Consider the following 19,060-nt stretch of genomic DNA (forward strand, 5'->3'; position numbering starts at 1 on the left):
AGTTCAGTTATTTTATCGGCTGTATAATACATTGGGATGGACATGGGGTTTCCGGGTCTGGCACTGACCCTGTTGTTCTCCTGCTCACAGTTCGCAGACTTGAAGCAGCAATTCATCACCATGGTGAGGCTCACAAAATGTTATGTGATCCACCTGCGGGACTTACTGAGGATAAGGCACCAAACGAATCAGTTCACACTGAGTGTCAGGGACAGTGTGGGACCAACTGCTTTCCTTTGAGATACACTCCTGTAACTGGAGATCCTAGCTCGGATTGGAGACTTGATTATGCACCTCACCCCCTCGGCTGTGAAAAACATAAGTCAAGATTTGATATTTTTATGTTATCCAGAAGTTTACAAATGTCAGAGATGATAACGCAGCTTGAGACAATATGAAGCAAGTTTGGAACAATCTGTCTCAGAAGGACACATCCCTCCTTAAGATATCGGGAAGAGAGAGAGCTTCTGCAACTGTATGCGAGCACCTGAAAAGGGGTAAATGTCTTCAGATAGTCACAGAGGAAAGATCAGATTGTTTTGTGCCATTTTCTCCCTCAGCACCTCTCCTTGAGGAGATGACAAAGATATAAACAAATGGAGTAAGAAACCATCAGCAAATCCTGTCCACACCCAGTCACTGCATTCCTTCCCTCTTCCACGTGGACGCTATTCCGAGGTCCTCCCTCAGTGGGTTCAGAAAAGGGTCACACATTCCATAATACCCTTCAAAGACAAACCAGGGAACTGAGCTCTCCAGGCCGACACTCCTCACTTGCACAAACATCAAACATCCCAAAAAACAGCTCGATTGGTTCTGCATTGTTTTTTTTTGAGGGGGTCTGGTATACGGCTGGTCTTTGTGAGGGCGCTAGCGGTATGATCGCTAGATTGCTATTTCAGATACGCCAGGTAATATCCAAGAACCCGCATTCAAATCCCACCATGGCAGATGATGCATTTGAATTCAATAAAAACCGTCTGGAATTAAGAGCCTAATGATGATTGTGATTGTCGGGAAAAAACCCACCTGGTTCAATAAAGTCCTTTTGGGAAGGAAACTGCCATCCTCACCTTGTCTGGCCTACATGTGACTCCAGACCCACAGCAATGTGGTTGACTCTTAATTGCCTTCTGGGCATTTAGGGATGGGCAATAAATGCTGCGTCAGCTTGTGACATCCTATGAATGAATAGGAGAAAGGGGGTTGACATTTGAATTATAGAGCTGTATGCTATGAGTGTTTCAGACAGGATGGGAGTCCCACCCCAGGATGAAGAAACCCTCCCCTAGCAGTTCAGGATCATCAAACGGCAGCAACATAGAAGTGACTGCATCACTCTGTCCACAGGAACATCCCTGACCTACATAATTGCTTGACATTTCTGTCGAGTGTCCCAGCAGAGCCCTAGTGCAAGCCAGAGGAGCACTGAGGCACTCCGCAGCCTTTGGGATCCAGTTCAGCAACTTCAGCCTGTCCTCCATGTTGTTCCTCATGCCTAACCCCCACCCCATTAACCATCGTGGCCGTAAGAGCGGGGCATGCATGTACTTGTACAGGAGTTTGTGAGGTATTGAATAAGGGTGAGCTCTCACACAGACATATAAATTAGGAGCAAGAGTAGGCCATTCAGCCCCTCAACCTGCTATGACATTCACTAAGATTACGGCTGAATTGACTTGTCTCCAAATTCCACGTTCACGTTTATTCCTGGGAACCTTCGGCTCTCCTGCCTAACATCTACCTGCTTTGCCTTCAAGGATCGCAGTTCTGTGCCTGAGACAGAGGGTTCGAAAGCCACACTGCCCTCTGAGAGAAAAGAGCTCAATGAGCTGTTACAACAATTGATGAAAGTTGTTAATATCACCATCACTTTGTCAAGCACACCATTCCCCAAATATTATTAATTGAATTTAAATTCTACCAGCTGCTGTGATGGAATTTGAACCCCTGTCTCCAGAACATTAGCATTATTAACTGGATTACTAGCCGAGTACAGCTACACCACCAGCTACCTGTACAGAAATAGGAAGTTAGGCAGAAGCATTGCAAAATTAGGATAAGAATTTTAAATCTGAGGGGTTACTGGAATGGGAACAGATGCACATCTGGATCTGGAGGGTCAGGGTGAGTTAGACTGATGCCCTCTGACAAAACAAAACAAAGACCTGCAGTGATAATGGGAACTGCAGATGCTGGAGAATCCGAGATAACAAAGTGTGAGGCTGGATGAACACAGCTGGCCAAGCAGCATCTCAGGAGCACAAAAGCTGACGTTTCGGGCCTAGACTCTGCTGGAAGTTAGGAACAACAACTGAAATTTCTGGTAAAATCTCACTGTATCTGGCAGCATCTGTGGAGAGAAAACAGAGCTTCAGTTCTGAAGAAGGGTCACTGGACCCAAAGGGGCAGCACGGTGTCTCAGTGGTTTGCACTGCTGCCTCACAGCGCCAGCGACCTGGGTTCCATTCCAGCCTCAGGTGACTGTCTCTGTGGAGTTTGCATGTTCTCCCTGTATCTGCGTGAGTTTCCTCCGAATGCTCCGGTTTCCTCCCACAGTCCAAAGATGCGCAGGGTAGGTGGATCGGCCATGCTAAATTGTCCGTAGTGTCCAGGGATGCGTGGGTAATGGGAGGATGGGTCTGGGTGGGATGCTTCAAGGGGCAGTGTGGACTTATTGGGCCAAAGGTCTTGTTTCCCCACTGTAAGTAATCTAATCTAATTCTCCTGCTCTCTGCCCAAGAAGTGTGGTCCCTTTATTTAAAATTACATCACTCCAGTTCCTCAGAGATAGTAAGAACTGCAGATGCTGGAGTCAGAGGTAACCCAGTGTGGAGCTGGATGAACACAGCAGGCCGGGCAGCATCAGAGGAGCAGGAAAGCTGATGTTTCAGGTTGGGACCCTTCTTCAGAAATGACAGTTCTTCTGATGAAGGCTCCCAACCTGAAAAGTCCGCTTTCCCACTCCTCTGATGCTGCCCGGCCTGCTGTGTTCCTCCAGCTCCACACTGGGTTACCTCTCCAGTTCCTGACATACCCACACCATCTTTTCCACATTCACCTTGTCAAGACCGTTCAGGATCTTCTCAACTTCAATCAGTTCACTCCCTCACTCTTTGAAATTCCAGTGAAAACAAGGTCAGTCTGTTCAACCTGTACTCACAAAAACAACATGTACATTCCAGGTATTAGGCCCCTCTGAACCACCCCCGATGCGTTTCAAATTCTTCTTTAAATAAAGAAATTAAAACTGCACACAATATCTAGAATATGGTCACTCCAGTGCTGTTTATAACTGAAACATAACATTCTTACCTCAATTTCATAGAATCCCTACAGTGTGGAAGTTGACCATTCAGCCCATCGCAACCCTCTAAAGAACATCCCACTCTGACAATTCTTATTGCCAATCTGTACATTTTTGGACAATAGGAGGAAAACAGAGCACCTACACAGAGAACATGCAAAGCCCACACACAATGTCACCCAAGGGTGGAATTGAACCCAGGCCCCTGGTGTTGTGAGGCAGCAGTGCTAACCACTGAGCCAGTGTGGCACCCTAATTTCTCTCATAATATAGGATAGAATCCAGTAACCTTCTTGATGGATGCCCAGCCAGTAGAGACGAGCTTGTTATGATTTGTACACTGGAACATCCCTCAGCAGCTCTGAATTCTGTACTCATTCTCTGGTTATATAAAAGTACTTATCTGATAAAGGAGAGACAACTGAGATTCACCACACCTCAGGGAGGGGAAAGTCCATCATGGTAATCTCAGCCAGTGTGGGAACTGAGCCCACACTGATAGGCATTACAGCATCACACGCAGCTAATCTTATCCAAGTCATTGATACAAATTGTGAAAGGGCCCAGCACAGAGACTGCGGGACACCACTCCCGATATCCTGCTTATCTGAAAAAGATCCTTTCATGCACACCTTCTGTTTTCTGCCCACCAGCCAGTCTTCAACCCTGGTCCCCTCTTGCCCCAAGTACATCTTTGTACAGGAGGCCTTCAACAGGAATGTTGAGGAAATGGGGAAGCTGCAGAAAGTCATGAACAGGCGAGGAGAGTGGGCAAAGGAGTGGCAGATGGAGTACAGTGTGGGAAAGTGGGAGGTTGTGCACTTTAGTACAAAGAATAGAGATGTAGGCTATTTTCTAAATGGGGAAAAGTTCCCGAAATCTGAAACACTAGGGGACTTGGGAATCCTTGCTCAGGACTTTTTTAAGGTTAACACAGGTACAAATAGCGGTTAGGAAGGGCAATGCAATGTTAACACTCATTTTATGAGGGCTAGAATACACGAGCAGAGATGTATCGCTGAGGCTATATTAGGCTCTGGTCAGACTGCATTGGGAATATTGTGAGCAGTTTTGGGCCTGTATCTAAAGAAGAATGTGCTGGGGGATGTTTACGAGAATGATCTCGGGGACACATAGCTTGTCATATGAGGAGTGGTTGAGGACTCTGGGTCTATACTTGATGCAGTTTAGAAGGATGGGGGTTGGAGGCTGGAGTGCAATCTCTCTGAAACTTACAGAATACTGAGAGGCCTGGTTAGAGTGGACTCGGAGAGGATGTTTCCACCAGTAGGTCAGAGCAGAACGTAAGGGCACAGCCTCAGAGTGAAGGGATGATGCTTCAGAACTGAGATAAGGAAGCATCTTTTCAGCCAGAGGGTTGTGAATCTGTGGAAATCATTGTGGCAGGCGGCATGTTGAGTGTATGTAAGACAGAGATGGAGAGGATCTTGATGAGTAAGGGGATCAAGGGTTATGGGAAGAAAGCGATAGGGTTGAAAAACATGACTGAGCATTCTGGGTGGATTGAATGGCCTAATTCTCTTCATTCCTTTTGGCCCCACCGTCTTACCCAGGGATTTGTCAGCCCACATCTCCATTAGGCTCAGCTGCGGCAATCTTTTTCCCAGGGACAAAGCTCGTCACTGATCACTGGTCACTGGCCAGCTCCTACATGAAGGACTGGCCATTGAGCAAGGTACAAGAGTTTGTTGGTGTTCAGTGGCTCGTGTAACCTGAGTTCTCATGATGTGAATGGGAGATTAACTTGGAGAAAGGACAATTAGAGCACAGGAGGCTGTGATTCACAGATTGAACAGCAGAGGGCAGCAACGGTCCACAGAACAACTCTCAATCAAAGAGCTCTGTTCCTGCCGCATTTTATTGCTTCATCGTAAAGAATGTTAGAGAAAGCACTTAAAATTAAAATAACACAATATAATTACCTTTAACCTGCAATGGAAGATTAGCAGCTGCTTGTTTCAGCTGATTATAGGTGATAACGCTCTGCCAATGTGACCTCACCAATTAAATGAAAGGTATTTGGATTAATTTTACTGCTGGAATCACGTTTATTTTTAAAATCAGATTTTAGATATCTTTTGCTTCCACTGTTCAGGAATCCTTCCTGAAAACCGAAACAACATTTGACTGACCACAGCCTGAGCAGGTTTGGTCAGAGGGCTTTGAGTTGTCAGCAGCGTTCAGGATGGGAGTGTGGGGAAGGGGGAACTGATTGCGATGTGGAACTGGGATGTGGTTTATATTTTACTGCTGAGCCTCAATCATCAGTTCTACACCACACTTCAAACTCTCCCAGCTAAGTCCAGCTTGGATCAGAACTAGCCAAGCTGTTCCAGTGCAGTTACAACACTGGTATCTTCCAGACAATGTGGAAAGTTCCAGGTATGTTCTGCACATAAAAAGCAGAACAAATCCAACCCGGCCAATTACCACCCCATCAGTCTACTCTCTATCATCAATAAAGGTCTCATCGATAGTGCTATCGAGCCGCACCTGCTCAGCAATAACCTGCTCAGTGATACCCAGTTTGGGCTCCACGAGAACTACTTAGTTCCTGACCTCATTATAGCCTTGGTTCAAATATGACAAAAGAGCTGAATTCCAGAGGGGAGATGTGAGTGACATCAAGGTCACATTAACTCATCTCTTGACTCACCAAATGCCCAGACAACCACAAGATACAAGTCAGGGGTGTGGTGGAATACTCCCCAATTGCCTGGAAGGTGCAGCTCCAACAACACTCGAGGTGTTTGACACCATCCAGGACAAAGCAGAACTTCATGCATGTTGTGTAAGAGTCTGAAAGTGTCAATGCTGAGGAATGTCTTAAGCTTTACCAACAATGACAATGTCACACAGAAGTGACGGGAGAACAGCTAAAGGATCTGGTCCCTCTCACCATCTCTATAACAGCGTCTTTCACATCAGAGAAAGTGATTTTTAATGTACAGTAAACTACAGCTCATTTAAGACAAGAGCCTTTTTATAAACTACAAGTGCAAATCCTGTCCAACAAAGAGTGTGGTGGCAGAAAACCTGCCAATGAGTTGCTACAACATGATGGCAGCTGTGTGGAATCCACTTCACCGAGCAAAACTGGAATCAATCAGTATCAGCGAGCAAACACTCTGCTGGTTGGAGTTATACCTGGCACACAGGAAGATGGTTGTGTTTGTTGGAGGTCACTCATCTCAGCTCCAGGACAACTCTGCAGGAGTTCCTCAGGGTGGTGTCCTCTTCAGTTGCTTCATCAATGACCTTCCCTCTGTCATAAGGTCAAGAGTGGGGATGTTTGCTAATGATCGCACAATGTTCAGCACCATTTGTGACTCCTCAGTTACTGAAACAGTCCATGTTCACATACAACAAGATCTAAACAATATTTAAGCCTAAACTGACAAGTGGTAAGTAACATTACCTCCACACAAATACCAGACTACGACCACCACCAATAAGAGACAATCTAACTACTGTCCCTTCACATTCAAAGGTGTTACTGTCACTGAATCCCCCAGTATCAACATCCTGGGGGTTATTACTGTCCAGAAACTCAACTGGACTCACCACATACACACAGTGGCTACAAGAGCAGGTCAGAAACGGTAAATACTGTGGCGAGTAACTCACCTCCAGACTCCCAAAGCCTGCCCACCATCGACAAGGCACAAGTCAGGAGTGTGATGGAATACTCCCCACTTGCCTGGATGAGTGCGTCCCCAACGACACTCAAGAAGCTTGACACCATCCAGGACAAAGCAGCTGCTTGATTGGCATCACATCCACAAGCATCCATTCCCTCCACCACCAACACTCAGTAGCAGCAGTGTGTACTAGCTACAAGATGCACTGCAGAAATTCATCAAAGATCCTCACACAGCACCTTCCAAATCTATGACCATTCCATCTGGAAGGATAACAGCAACAGATGTATGGGAACACCATCACCTCCAAGTTCCCCTCCAAGCCACTGACCATCCTGACTTGGAAATATATTGCCATTCCAGCAGTGTAACTGGGTCAAAGTGCAGGAATTCCCTCCCTAACAGCATTGTGGGTCAACCCACAGCAGGAGGACTGTAGCTGTTCAAGAAGGCAGCTCACCCCCACCTTCCCCAGGGGCAACTAGGGACGAGCAAGAAATGCTGGGCCCAGCCAGTGACGTCCATGTCCCACAAATGATTTTTTTAAAAATGTCACTGTCTCCAACTTGGGGGCATCAGGGAAGGTGTGAAGATTTGCCTTGGCATTACAGCTTTACAAAGGGCTGCTCATTTGAACTGTCAACAGCAGGAAGAGCTGAACATTCAAGAATACGAAAGCAGTGAATCTGATGACAAGGTTTGATGGGAATAGAGGGATGACAGATAAAGCATTGTTCACCTGATCAGATGGTGATGGTGGTGAGAGGATACAGCAGTGAGTGTGAGCTCAGATCTCAGTGGAGCTGGAGTATGATTCGCACTGAGACAGTTACACATTGCCGGGGGTAACGGCGATCTGTAGGAGCAGTCTGAGTCTAGGTTTAACCAGAGATCATATGGTTATCAGAGGTTCTGAGTAAAGTTCTCTGGTACACAAAGGGATTGTTTGAAAGTAGTGCAGTTTACAGGCTGGGAAAGTGAGAAGCGAGGAAAATATTCAGAGCTCAGGCTGGCCTTCCTCACTACAATGATGTCGGGGGTATAGAAGCAACTTCACGTGAGGTCCAGACCTGGGAGTGTGTGAAGCCGGAATTAAAGTGATAAAGAAAAAAATTAGATGCCTAAGCAGTTCAATGGAAGAAGAAAGTTGTGAGATTTTTGAGGTCATGGGAAAGGTAAGAGCTCTGAAAGCACGTTCGAGGTGGAAAACCTTTATTAAACTGGGCAAGGGGAGGCACATTCAGGAAATAAATCCGTGACATCAAAATAATCAGTGTTTAGAGTTGCAAGTAGTGGGAGTCACTTAGGAAAACTGGTAAATGAATAGATATCCGTTAAAAGACTGCAGAGACCAGGATTCAGTCAGTAAATCTGTTAAGGAAATGGGAATCTTTAATTAGTGGGATTTATCCAGAGAAGCTGCAAAAACTGGGAGAATCACCAACTTTACTCTCACAAGCATGGAGAAAAGTTCAACTACAGAGCACTGCTGCATCTGGAATTAAAACCCTTTAATGTAAGGAAAACATATAATGATGAGTGGCATCAGAAATGATGCAGCAAGATTTAATATTGACGATTCATCAAATAGAAAACAATGTTGGGCATCTTTGAGAAAACAATTTTTAAGAAACAGCAGTACCTACAAATTAGGTACTAAATCTGATGCTGAATAAGTATGCAATTGGTAGTTTGACTGTTGATGCAATGTCTTTCTGAAGTTGTTTAAAAACAGCAACAGATACTTTTGTTGAATTTCCAGAAGGCTTTGATGTTAACTTTAACCTCTAACAAATAAAAGCACTGAAACAGCAAGATTTAAGAGAAGAATGTGGCATCTGGGAAATCTATAAATAATTTCATTAATGGCTTCTACAGATTAGTGGAGAAATATGTCTGTGAAGATTTAAAGTCCTAATTCATAAGAAACAGAATTATTGCAGAAATTATCGATGAGTCTCTGTCAGATTTATTACAGTACAAAGAATATTTCACTCTACAGAAAGCCATTCAGGTGATGATCAGAATAAATTGTTGATCAAAGTGCCCATAAGGACAGACCACAACCATGGATCTCCCTGTTAAATGAGATCAAATTGGCATGGATGTCTCCACGTAGATCCACATAGCTACAGCTCCATACATGCACCAACCTCTCTGTGAAAACGTTACCCCTCAGGCCCTTCTTATATCTGTTCCCTCTCACCTTAAACCTATTCCCTCCAGTTTTGGACTCCTCCACTCTGGGGAAAAGACCTTGTCTATTTGCCCTATCCATGCCACTCATGAGTTTATAAACCTCTGTAATGTCACCCCTCAGCCTCTGATGCTCCTGGGAAAATAATCCCAGCATATTCAGCCTCCCTTTGTAAGTGAAATCCTCTAACCCTAGCAACATCCTTGTACATTTTTTTCTGAACCCTCTCAAGTTTAACATATTTTTCCTCCAAAAGGGTAACCAGATTTTCTATAGCTTCCGACTGAAATTTATCTATGGAACAGTCTAAGTGTAGAGTAACCACAGAATATGCCCACACACTCTCCAGAGTGATAGTTGATAGCCTTACTGGGTTACTTGTTGGGCTTGTTTATAAAACTGAGTTACATACTCAATCCACAGCAGCCCCAATTAAATACAGAAGAGGAGCAGAAGAGGGCCCAGAATGGCCCAATGCATTCACCACGAAGATGTATCTTGAGCGCTGACAATAATTCACGACTAGATGACTTAGTGGGAAAGGACAAAAGGCTGGTCATTCCTGCTTGACTTCCAGAAGATGCCCTATACAAGATACGCTAGGGACACTTGGAGAATCATAATATGTAGAGCCATAGCTCAGTCAGGGCTGTGATAATTGGGGATCTGAAAAGCCATTGAGGATCTTGCACTAAACTGACAGTGAACTTAGTGTTTATTCACAGACCAGAGCAATGAGAGCTGCTGATTATAACCATGTCCCTCAGCAAACCAGGGCATGGACTGATTCAATTTTGAGTAAGTGTTAGCTTACTGCCATTGAATACTTTTCATGGTGGGTAGAAATGAAGGCAATGCACGCTCCTGGATGTGGTTGTCAGGGTCTTGCATGAAATGTTTGTGACACGCGGCATGCCTGATTTGAATTATGGATCATTTTGGATAGTTTGCTAAAGAAAGTTTCAGCCACTTTGCCCCCAGTTTTAAATGCAAATATGCCATAAACTCACCTCCAATCAAATGGAGAAGTCTAGCATGGGGACCAGACAGCTAAGCTACTTCTGAAAGAAAATGCTGATTTTTGAACAGGATTGGTAACTCCAGTTTGGTCAAGTACCTTCAGAGGGTGTTGATAGGCAGGAACCTAAAGACACAATTCCTCATGTGACTGAAGATGTTGACCTAACAGTGATACCCATGGGACTATGAAGTTGTAAATAAGAAGGCGATGCCCTATCACATGCTCCAAGCCAGGCAAGAGGTTGACACATTTGAGTTTTGAGCATTAGGGATGGATACTGGATTCTAACAAGAAAAATATAGCCATCCAAGGAACTGCTGGCCATCAGGGATGGTATAACAAATGCCCTTAAGGCATTGAAACATGGCCCAATTGCAGCAAATATGAAGAGTTAAAATCATGTTGGATCACAGGAAAAAGTTTAAAATGTTCCTAAAAATAAATCTGAAGATCAGGAGATTTTAGAATTGAACAAAGGATGACCAAACATTTATAAGGAAACAGAAAAATATCAATATGGGAGTAGAAACTTAAAAAGAAACTAAACATTTTTATAAGTAACTTCTCCAGGTTGAGATAGGGAGAAATATCTTCACTCAGCGAGCGGGGAGCTTGTGGAATTCTCTGCCACAGAAAATGGTTGAGACCAAAACATTGACTGTTTTCAAGAAGGAGTTAAATATTGGTCTTAGGGATAAAGGGATAAAAGGTAGGGAGAGGAAGAGGAACTGCGACTGAGTTGGATAATCATCCATGATCATCGTGAGTGACAGAGTAGGCTTGAAGGGGCAGAATAGGCTACTCCTCCTGCAGGAATTTTATATTTCTGTGTTTCTATAAATAACTAGAAAGAGATAATTTAAACTAAACATGGTGCCGTCAGAGACAGAGACCGGTGAGATTAGAATGTGGAGTGAAGAGGTCACTGAGACACTATACACAGGCTTGGTGTGAGTCTTCACTGTGGAAGGTGCAAGAAGTATTACAGATCCAATGAGAACCTATAGCCGAGAGGGAATTGAAGAGTTTAAAGAAATCAGTATGAGTAAAGAAATAATCCCAGAGAAATCAAAGGAATAAATGTTGACAAATATCCCGGATCTGGTGAACTTCATCCAAGGATCCCCAAAGAAATTGCTGCAGAGAGGAGGATGCCTTGGCTTTGATCTTCTAGAATTCCTTAGATTATCGAACAGTTCCTAAAGGATGATTTCCTGAAAGGAGGAAGAGAGGAAATGTGGAACAATATCTTCAGATCAGCAGCAGGCCAAATGTTAGAGTAGTTAATTATGGATGTTGTGGCAGATGGCACTTCAAAAATTTTCATACCATTAAACAAAGTCAGTCGGGAAGGAAAATTGTCTTTTCCAAATTTATTTGAGCTTTTTGAGGATTTTACTGGGATGCACAAAGCAGGAGCCCAAAGGCATGGTGTATTTGGATTTTCAAAAAGCATTGGTATTTTGTAATGTCAGGATTGGGACTTTAGCAAGGATTAGGAGCTGCTTGATGGGCATAAAACACGCAGTAAGAATAAAAAAGATGAATTTTCATGTTGGCAGTTTGACACTAGTGGAACACCACACAGATCTGAACGTCTACCTCAACAGCTTAGATGGGGGCCTCAGTAAAATGTGTTCACAGTCACTGACAATGCAAGGCAAGCTGGGAAAGTAAACAGCGAAGAACAAGATAACAAAGTGTGAGGCTGGATGAACACAGCAGGCCAAGCAGCATCTCAGGAGCACAAAAGCTGACGTTTCGGGCCTAGACCCTTCATCGGAGGGGGGGGATGGGGTGAGGGTTCTGGAATAAATAGGGAGAGAGGGGGAGGCGGACCGAAGATGGAGAGAAAAGAAGATAGGTGGAGAGGAGAGTATAGGTGGGGAGGTAGGGAGGGGATAGGTCAGTCTGGGGAAGATGGACAGGTCAAGGAGGCGGGATGAGGTTAGTAGGTAGGAAATGGAGGTGCGGCTTGAGGTGGGAGGAATGGATGGGTGAGAGGAAGGACAGTTTAGGTGATGCAGTGGGGGGAGGGGATGAGCTGGGCTGGTTTTGGGATGCAGTGGGGGGCAGGGACGAACTGGCTGGTTTTGGGATGCGGTGGGAGAAGGGGAGATTTTGAAGCTGGTGAAGTCCACATTGATACCATTGGGCTGCAGGGTTCCCAAGCGGAATATGAGTTGCTGTTCCTGCAACCTTCAGGTGGCATCATTGTGGCCCTGCAGGAGGCCCATGATGGACATGTCGTCTAAGGAATGGGAGGGGGAGTTAAAATGATTTGCGACTGGGAGGTGCAGTTGTTTATTGCGAACTGAGCGGAGGTGTTCTGCAAAGCGGTCCCCAAGCCTCCGCTTGGTTTCCCCAATGTAGAGGAAGCCACACTGGGTACAATGGATACAGTATACCACACTGGCAGATGTGCAGGTGAACATCTGCTTGATGTGGAAAGTCATCTTGGGGCCTGGGATGGGGGTGAGGGAGGAGGTGTGGGGGTGAGTGTAGCATTTCCTGCGGTTGCAGGGGAAGGTGCTGGGTGTGGTGGGGTTGGAGGGCAGTGTGGAGCGAACAAGGGAGTCACGGAGAGAGTGGTCTCTCTGCAAGGCAGACAGGGGTGAGGATGGAAAAATGTCTTGGGTGGTGGGGTTGGATTGTAGATGGCGGAAGTGTCGGAGAATGATGCGTTGTATCCGGAGGTTGGTGGAGTGGTATGTGAGGACAAGGGGGATTCTCTTAGGGCGGTTATTGCGGGGGCGGGGTGTGAGGGATGTGTTGCGGGAAATGTGGGAGACGCAGTCAAGGGCGTTCTCGACCACTGCCAGGGTGATGTTGCGGTGCTTGATGAACTCGGACATCTGGGGTGTGAGGGAGTGGAATGCCTCATCCTGGGAGCAGATGCGGCAGAGGCAGAGGAATTGGGAATGGGGGTGGAATGTTTGCAGGAGGGTACGTGGGAGGTGGTGTATTCTAGGTAGCTTGAAGTGGACATCCGTTTCTAGCTGGTTGCCTGAGATGGAGACAGAAAGGTCCAGGAAGGTGAGGGATGTGTTGGAGGTGGCCCAGGTGAACTTGAGGTTGGGGTGGAAGGTGTTGGTGAAGTGGATGAACTGTTCAAGCTCCTCTTGGGAGCAAGAGGCGCTGCTGATACAGTCATCAATGTAACGGAGGAAGAGGTGGGGTTTGGGGTCTGTGTAGGTGCGGATGAGGGACTGTTCCATGTAACCTACAAAGAGGCAGGCATAGCTTGGACCCATGCGGCTACCCATGGCCACCCCCTTTGTCTGTAGGAAGTGGAAGGAATCGAAAGAGAAGTTGTTGAGGGTGAGGACGTGTTCGGCTAGGTGGATGAGGGTGTCGGTGGAGTGGACTGGTCAGGCCCCCAGGACAGGAAGAAGTGGAGGGCCTTGAGGCTATCTGCATGAGGAATGCAGGTGTATAGGGACTGGACGCCCATGAGGTGTTGGGGGCCAGGGAATTGGAAGTTCTGGAGGAGGTGGAGGGCGTAGGTGGTGAGAAGAGACAAAGAGGCTGCTGGGAGATAAAGACAGTTTAGGTGAGCACACAAGAGCACAGCAGATGGAATACATTGTGGCAAAATGTGAGGGTCTCCACAATGGTGGAAGAAAAACTAGGATTTCTTTTGAAAGGTAAGAGATTGTCGGAAAGCACTTGCAATCAGAAACTGCGAGGGTCTTGTAGTGAATGACAGAAAATTAAAATACATGATTGCATAAATTGGGCATCTCAGTGGTTAGCACTGCAGCCTCACAGCGCCAGGGACCCGGGTTCAATTCCAGCTTCGGGCGACTGTCTGTGTGGCGTTTGCACATTCTCCCTGTGTCTGCGTGGGTTTCCTCCCTGTGCTCCGGTTTCCTCGCACAGCCCAAAGATGTGCAGATTAGATGGGTTGGCCATGCTAAATTGCCAGTAGTGTCCAATGATGTGCAGGCTGGGTGGGCTAGCAGTTGTAACTGCAGGGTTATAGGGATATGGTAGGAGGCTGTGTCGGGATGGGGTGTTCTTTGGAGAGTCAGTGTTGACTTGATGGGCAGAATGGCCTATTTCTGCACTGTGGGGAAATACCTTGGAGAAATTTCAGCCAATCAGGCAGATTGAAAGAGCTGGGACTGTTATCCCTGGAGAGAAAGCTGAGAGGAGATTTGTTTGAGGGTTTCAACATCATGAGTGGGCTGGACACAGCGGATGGGGGAAGTTGTTACTGCTTGTAACAAGAATGAGAGGGGCATAGATCTAAAGTGATGTGCCAATGAAGCAAGAATGACATGAGAAAAAACTTTTTCACGCAGCAAGGTGTTTGGCCCTGGAATGCACTGCCTGCAAATGTGGAGGAAGGTCCAATTGATGCATTCAAGAGAGTATTGGATGTTGTTTGGTTAGTAATGGTGCGCAGGGATATGGGGAAAAGGCAGGAGGTTGGTTCAAGACAATAGAGCCAGTATAGACATGATGGGCCATATGGCCTTTTCTGGCATTAATAATTGTGTTATTATTCAGTATATCTGATCTACAATAGGTAATTAATAAGACAAATGACTTATTAAATGTAATTTCTAAAGAATTGATTTATAATTACACAGGCTTTGGTGAAGCCACTCCAAGGGATACTGTAGGCAGTTTTGATCTCGAAAATAACAAAGGACAAATAGCCCTGAACGAATAATGTTCATAGTCTCATTGTGCTGCTAAAGAATATGTACAGAGACTGTTGAGGTACGGAAAATATTAACTTTAATAAGGAAACATCTCACTGTAGCTTCATCTTGCCACAAGACTTCCTGATAGAGTGACATTATGCAACATGATATTACTCCCTATGATGCTTTACCCTATCTCATTGTCACATCACACAAACAGAAGGAACCCCTTAGACTACGGGAGTGCATGTAATGAAGGTTCACAAAACTGTTTCTGTGATGGAGTGAGATTGTGTACATTAGGTCTACATTCCTGGGACAGCGACCTATTTGAAATGTGTAACATCCTTCAGGGATTTGACTGAAGAGATGCTAGAAATTTTTTGAAACCCCAAGAACATCAAGAAGAGGTTAGCCATTTAGAACAGAGATGCAGAGCTATTTTAAAATTCATTTATAGGACCTGGCAGTCATTATCTGGATCAGTATTTATCGCCTACAGAGCAGTTAAGAGACAATCTATTGCTATGGGTCTGGAGTCACATCAAGGCCAGATCAGGTAAGGAAGAGAGATTAACTTTTCTAAAGGACATTATTTGATTTGATTTGGATTTTGACTTTATTGTCACATGTGCTTGAGTACAAAGGTACAGGAATATAGTGAAAAGTGTCCAAAGTTACCATATAAGATGCCACCCTAGGTACCTAGGTACAGAATCTTAAGCACAAGGTGGAAAGGAAAAACAAAGTTAAAAGCTAATCATAATACGGTATAAAACATATGAAATAAGGTTAAAAGTTACACATTACAGACCTTAGTTTTAAGTAGAAAATAAAGAAATAAAGCTGAAAGTTCAAACATTACGGTCTTTCTTAAATGCTTAGCTACGGTGGAGCTGCACTTCTTGGAAGCATCTCGAGGCCTGAAGCCCACCCTGAGGCCATGCCAGACAGACAGATCACAGCGTTGGGCCACTGAGAGGCTGCAATACCAGGTCAAGGGATCGCCCCACTGGGTCTGCACTGACTCCGAGTTTTGGAGAAGAGAACATTGAGAAGAAGGATAAAAAAAACACAAAAGAAAAGAAGAAAGAGAGAAAAAAAGAAATGATCATGGACGGAGAGGACAAGCTCCATCTGAAATGTCCCACTCCACTGCCATTTCGTTTGTCATTAGTGAATCTGGTGGGTTTTTAACAATAATTGATGGTATTTACATGGTCACCATTAGACTGGCTTTTATTGAATTCTACCATGTTGGGACGTGAATGCAAGGCCTCAGAACAGTATTCTGAAGTATGTGGATTACTAGCCCAGAGACTATGCCCCCCAAAATTTCTTCTCTTAAAGTGTTGTGAATCTTTTGGATTCTTTAACATTGAAGGAGAAAATCAATCAAAATCAGGTTGCAGGGCCGAATGGCTTCCTCTGGCTCCTGGGAAGATTGGAGATAGTGGTTGATTTTCTCTAAATATGACGGAGATGCCAGAGGATTGAAAAGTGGCGAATGTGTCACCCTTTCTCCAGAAAGCATAGAACCAGGGGCTGGTTTGTTTAACAGCAGCATTGGGTAAAACGTCAGTAACAATAAACAGGAAATTCAATCGGCAGGTACTTGGAGAGGATTGAGTTCATGAAGGAAGATCTGTAGGCTTTTGTAAGAGGCTGTTTGTCCTTGACCTATGCAAATTGGAATTTTTGGTAAAGCAGCAGCGAAGATGAAGAAGGAAATGTGGGTGGATATTGTCTGCGTGGATTTATGCTTTGAACAAAGTACCAGATTAAAGACTAGCTTGCAGAATTTTGGAGCATGGAATCGGAGAGTCAAATTTGGATAAAAATATGGGAGCTTACAGAGAGAAAACAACAAATTGTGGGAAATGGTTATTTTTCAGGCTGGAAGATGTAGACAGTAGTGCTCACCAGGGGTTAGTGATGGGGCTTCTGGTTTTTTTTGCAAATCATACAACTCATCAAAATCCCTCTGAGAGCATCTTCCAATACAAGGGTGGGAGGTACATTGGAATGTGACATCCTGTAAGTTCCTCTTCAGACTGCATACCATCCTGACTTGGAAGTATGTCACAGTCCCTTCACTGACACTGGGTCAAAGCCTGGAGTTTCCCTCCCAGCAGCACTGTGGGGGTGTCGTCACCCCAAGGATTGCAATGGCTCAAGAAGGCAGCTCATCATCACCTTCTCAAGGGCAACTAGGATTTGGGAATAAACAAGGGCGTAGCCTTAGTCAGCCACATCCCATGAACAGAAATCAGAATATGGAGTATAATCTCAAAATTTGCCAATGATTTCAACCTTGTAAATATGGCAACAATGAGAATGATAATGAGATGCACTAAAGACTTAGTGGCACAATGCACAGAGATGGCCAGGACAGAGAGACCCATGAATTCATCTTGTTCTTGGATCTTTGTAGGTGGCAGAGTTTATCGAGTGAGTAGTTAGCAAAGTATGTGAGGTTTTGAGATCTTTAAATAGAGCCATTGATACAGAAACAAAGATGTTCTGGTGGACCTTACTAAGAATCGTCTTAGGCTATAACTAAAGGATTGTGCCCATTTCTGGTCTCCACACTTTATGAAAGAGATCAGGGTCTTTGAAAGAGACACAGTACAAGTCTGGCACAGTGGGCGCTGTCCTATTTCTGAGCAAAATCTCCAAGTTCAAATCCCACCTCAGGACTCGATAGCCATTCACATTGTGGGCAAACCAACCTGCAAGCCCACCTCATACACCTGTAGCAGGAAGTAAGAGTAAGATTGCAAGAACACTTCCTGGTCATTGGTCAGAGTCTGCACATGAAAATACTCCATGGTTTGTTCTCCACTGCTAGTGTCTTCTTCGCTCAAAGAGACGGCTAATAGAACAAAGAGAAAATCTGGCCGGGGATGTTGAACAGACTGTGTCTGGAGGTAATGGCATTCACCTGCAAGGATAGGGTGGAAAATCTGTGTTATCCTCCTGGGAGCAAGGGAGATTTGGCAGACAAAGTGTAATAGTGCTAGGGTGGAGAAACTGTTCACATTAGCTATAAGCTAGGGAGCTCAGCGTTAAGGTTATAGACAAGAGGTGTGATGGAAAAGTCAGGAATGTGAGTTGGGCTAATCTGGAACTCACTTCTTGTGAAGATTGTAAAATGGAATTCAACAATTTTGAAAGAAGTTCAGGTGAGTACTCGAGGGAATTAGCCTTACAAACCTGAAGGGGGAAGAGTGGGGAGATAGAACTATTGGGTGTACGAACATTGTCCGGTGTGTAAATGATCAATAATGTATGCACAAGATTTCCCACTGTATAAATGATCAATAATACATGTACAACATTTCCCAATAGATGAATTATAAATAATGTGTGCACGACATTATCCAGTGTGTAAATGATCGATAATGTGCCTACAGCATTGCAGTTTGTAAATAGTTAATTGTGTCTGTGCAACATTGCTCCACGTGTAAATGATCAATAATGTATTCATTTACAATCTAATCCTGTGTGTAAATGATCACAACTGTGTGTGCAGCATTACCAAATGTATAAGTGATCAATAGTGTGTGTACAACATCGCCCCCTGGCAGAAACATACTATCTCTACAAATTGCCCAGTGCGTAAACGATCAATAATGTGTGTACAATATTGCGCAGTGTGATCAATAGGAAGGGTTTAGAGGGATGTGGGCTAAATGCTGGCAAATGGGACTAGATCAGTCCAGAATATCTACTTGATATTGACTAGTTGGACTGAAGGGTCTGTTTCCATGCTGTACAACTCTATAACTCTGTGACATTACCCACTGGGGAGGCAATGGCCTAGTGGTATTATTGCTGGACTGTTAATCCAGAGATCAGAATAACATTCTGGGAACCTGGGTTTGAATCCCACCATGGCAAATTAAGGATTGAATGATGACCGTGAATCCATTGTCGATTGTTGTAAAATTCCATCTGGTTCACTAATGCCCTTTAGGGAAGGAAACTGCCATCCTTACCTGTCCTGGCCTATGTGTGACTCCAGACCCACAGCAATGTAATTGACTTTGAACTGCCCTCTGGGCAATTAGGGATGGACAATAAATGCTGCCTAGCCAGCGACACCCACATCCAGTTAATGAATAAAGAGAAAAATGAATAAAGAGTGTAAATTAACAATGACGTTGTTATAATAATGACTAGTGTATAAATGATCTCTAGTGTGCGTTCAACATT

General features: G+C 44.7%; 1 protein-coding gene across 3 annotated transcripts in view; it reads left to right on the forward strand.

The window, feature by feature from the left end:
- Positions 1–16,249, forward strand: part of LOC125467000 (uncharacterized) — a 52,529-nt gene extending 36,280 nt beyond the window's left edge. For 2 of the 3 annotated variants that reach the window (XM_048562286.2, XM_048562287.2), the window contains one exon: positions 91–975. In XM_048562286.2, coding sequence (XP_048418243.2) covers positions 91–240 — 150 coding nt within the window. In that variant the 3' untranslated portion in view covers positions 241–975. Of the gene's footprint in view, positions 1–90; positions 976–15,727 lie in introns of those variants that run through there. The other variant, XM_048562288.2, reaches the window with a different exon arrangement.
- Positions 16,250–19,060: the final 2,811 nt, after the last annotated feature.

The sequence above is a fragment of the Stegostoma tigrinum genome, chromosome 32 (genome assembly GCF_030684315.1).
Source record: "Stegostoma tigrinum isolate sSteTig4 chromosome 32, sSteTig4.hap1, whole genome shotgun sequence".
Lineage (NCBI taxonomy): Eukaryota > Metazoa > Chordata > Chondrichthyes > Orectolobiformes > Stegostomatidae > Stegostoma > Stegostoma tigrinum.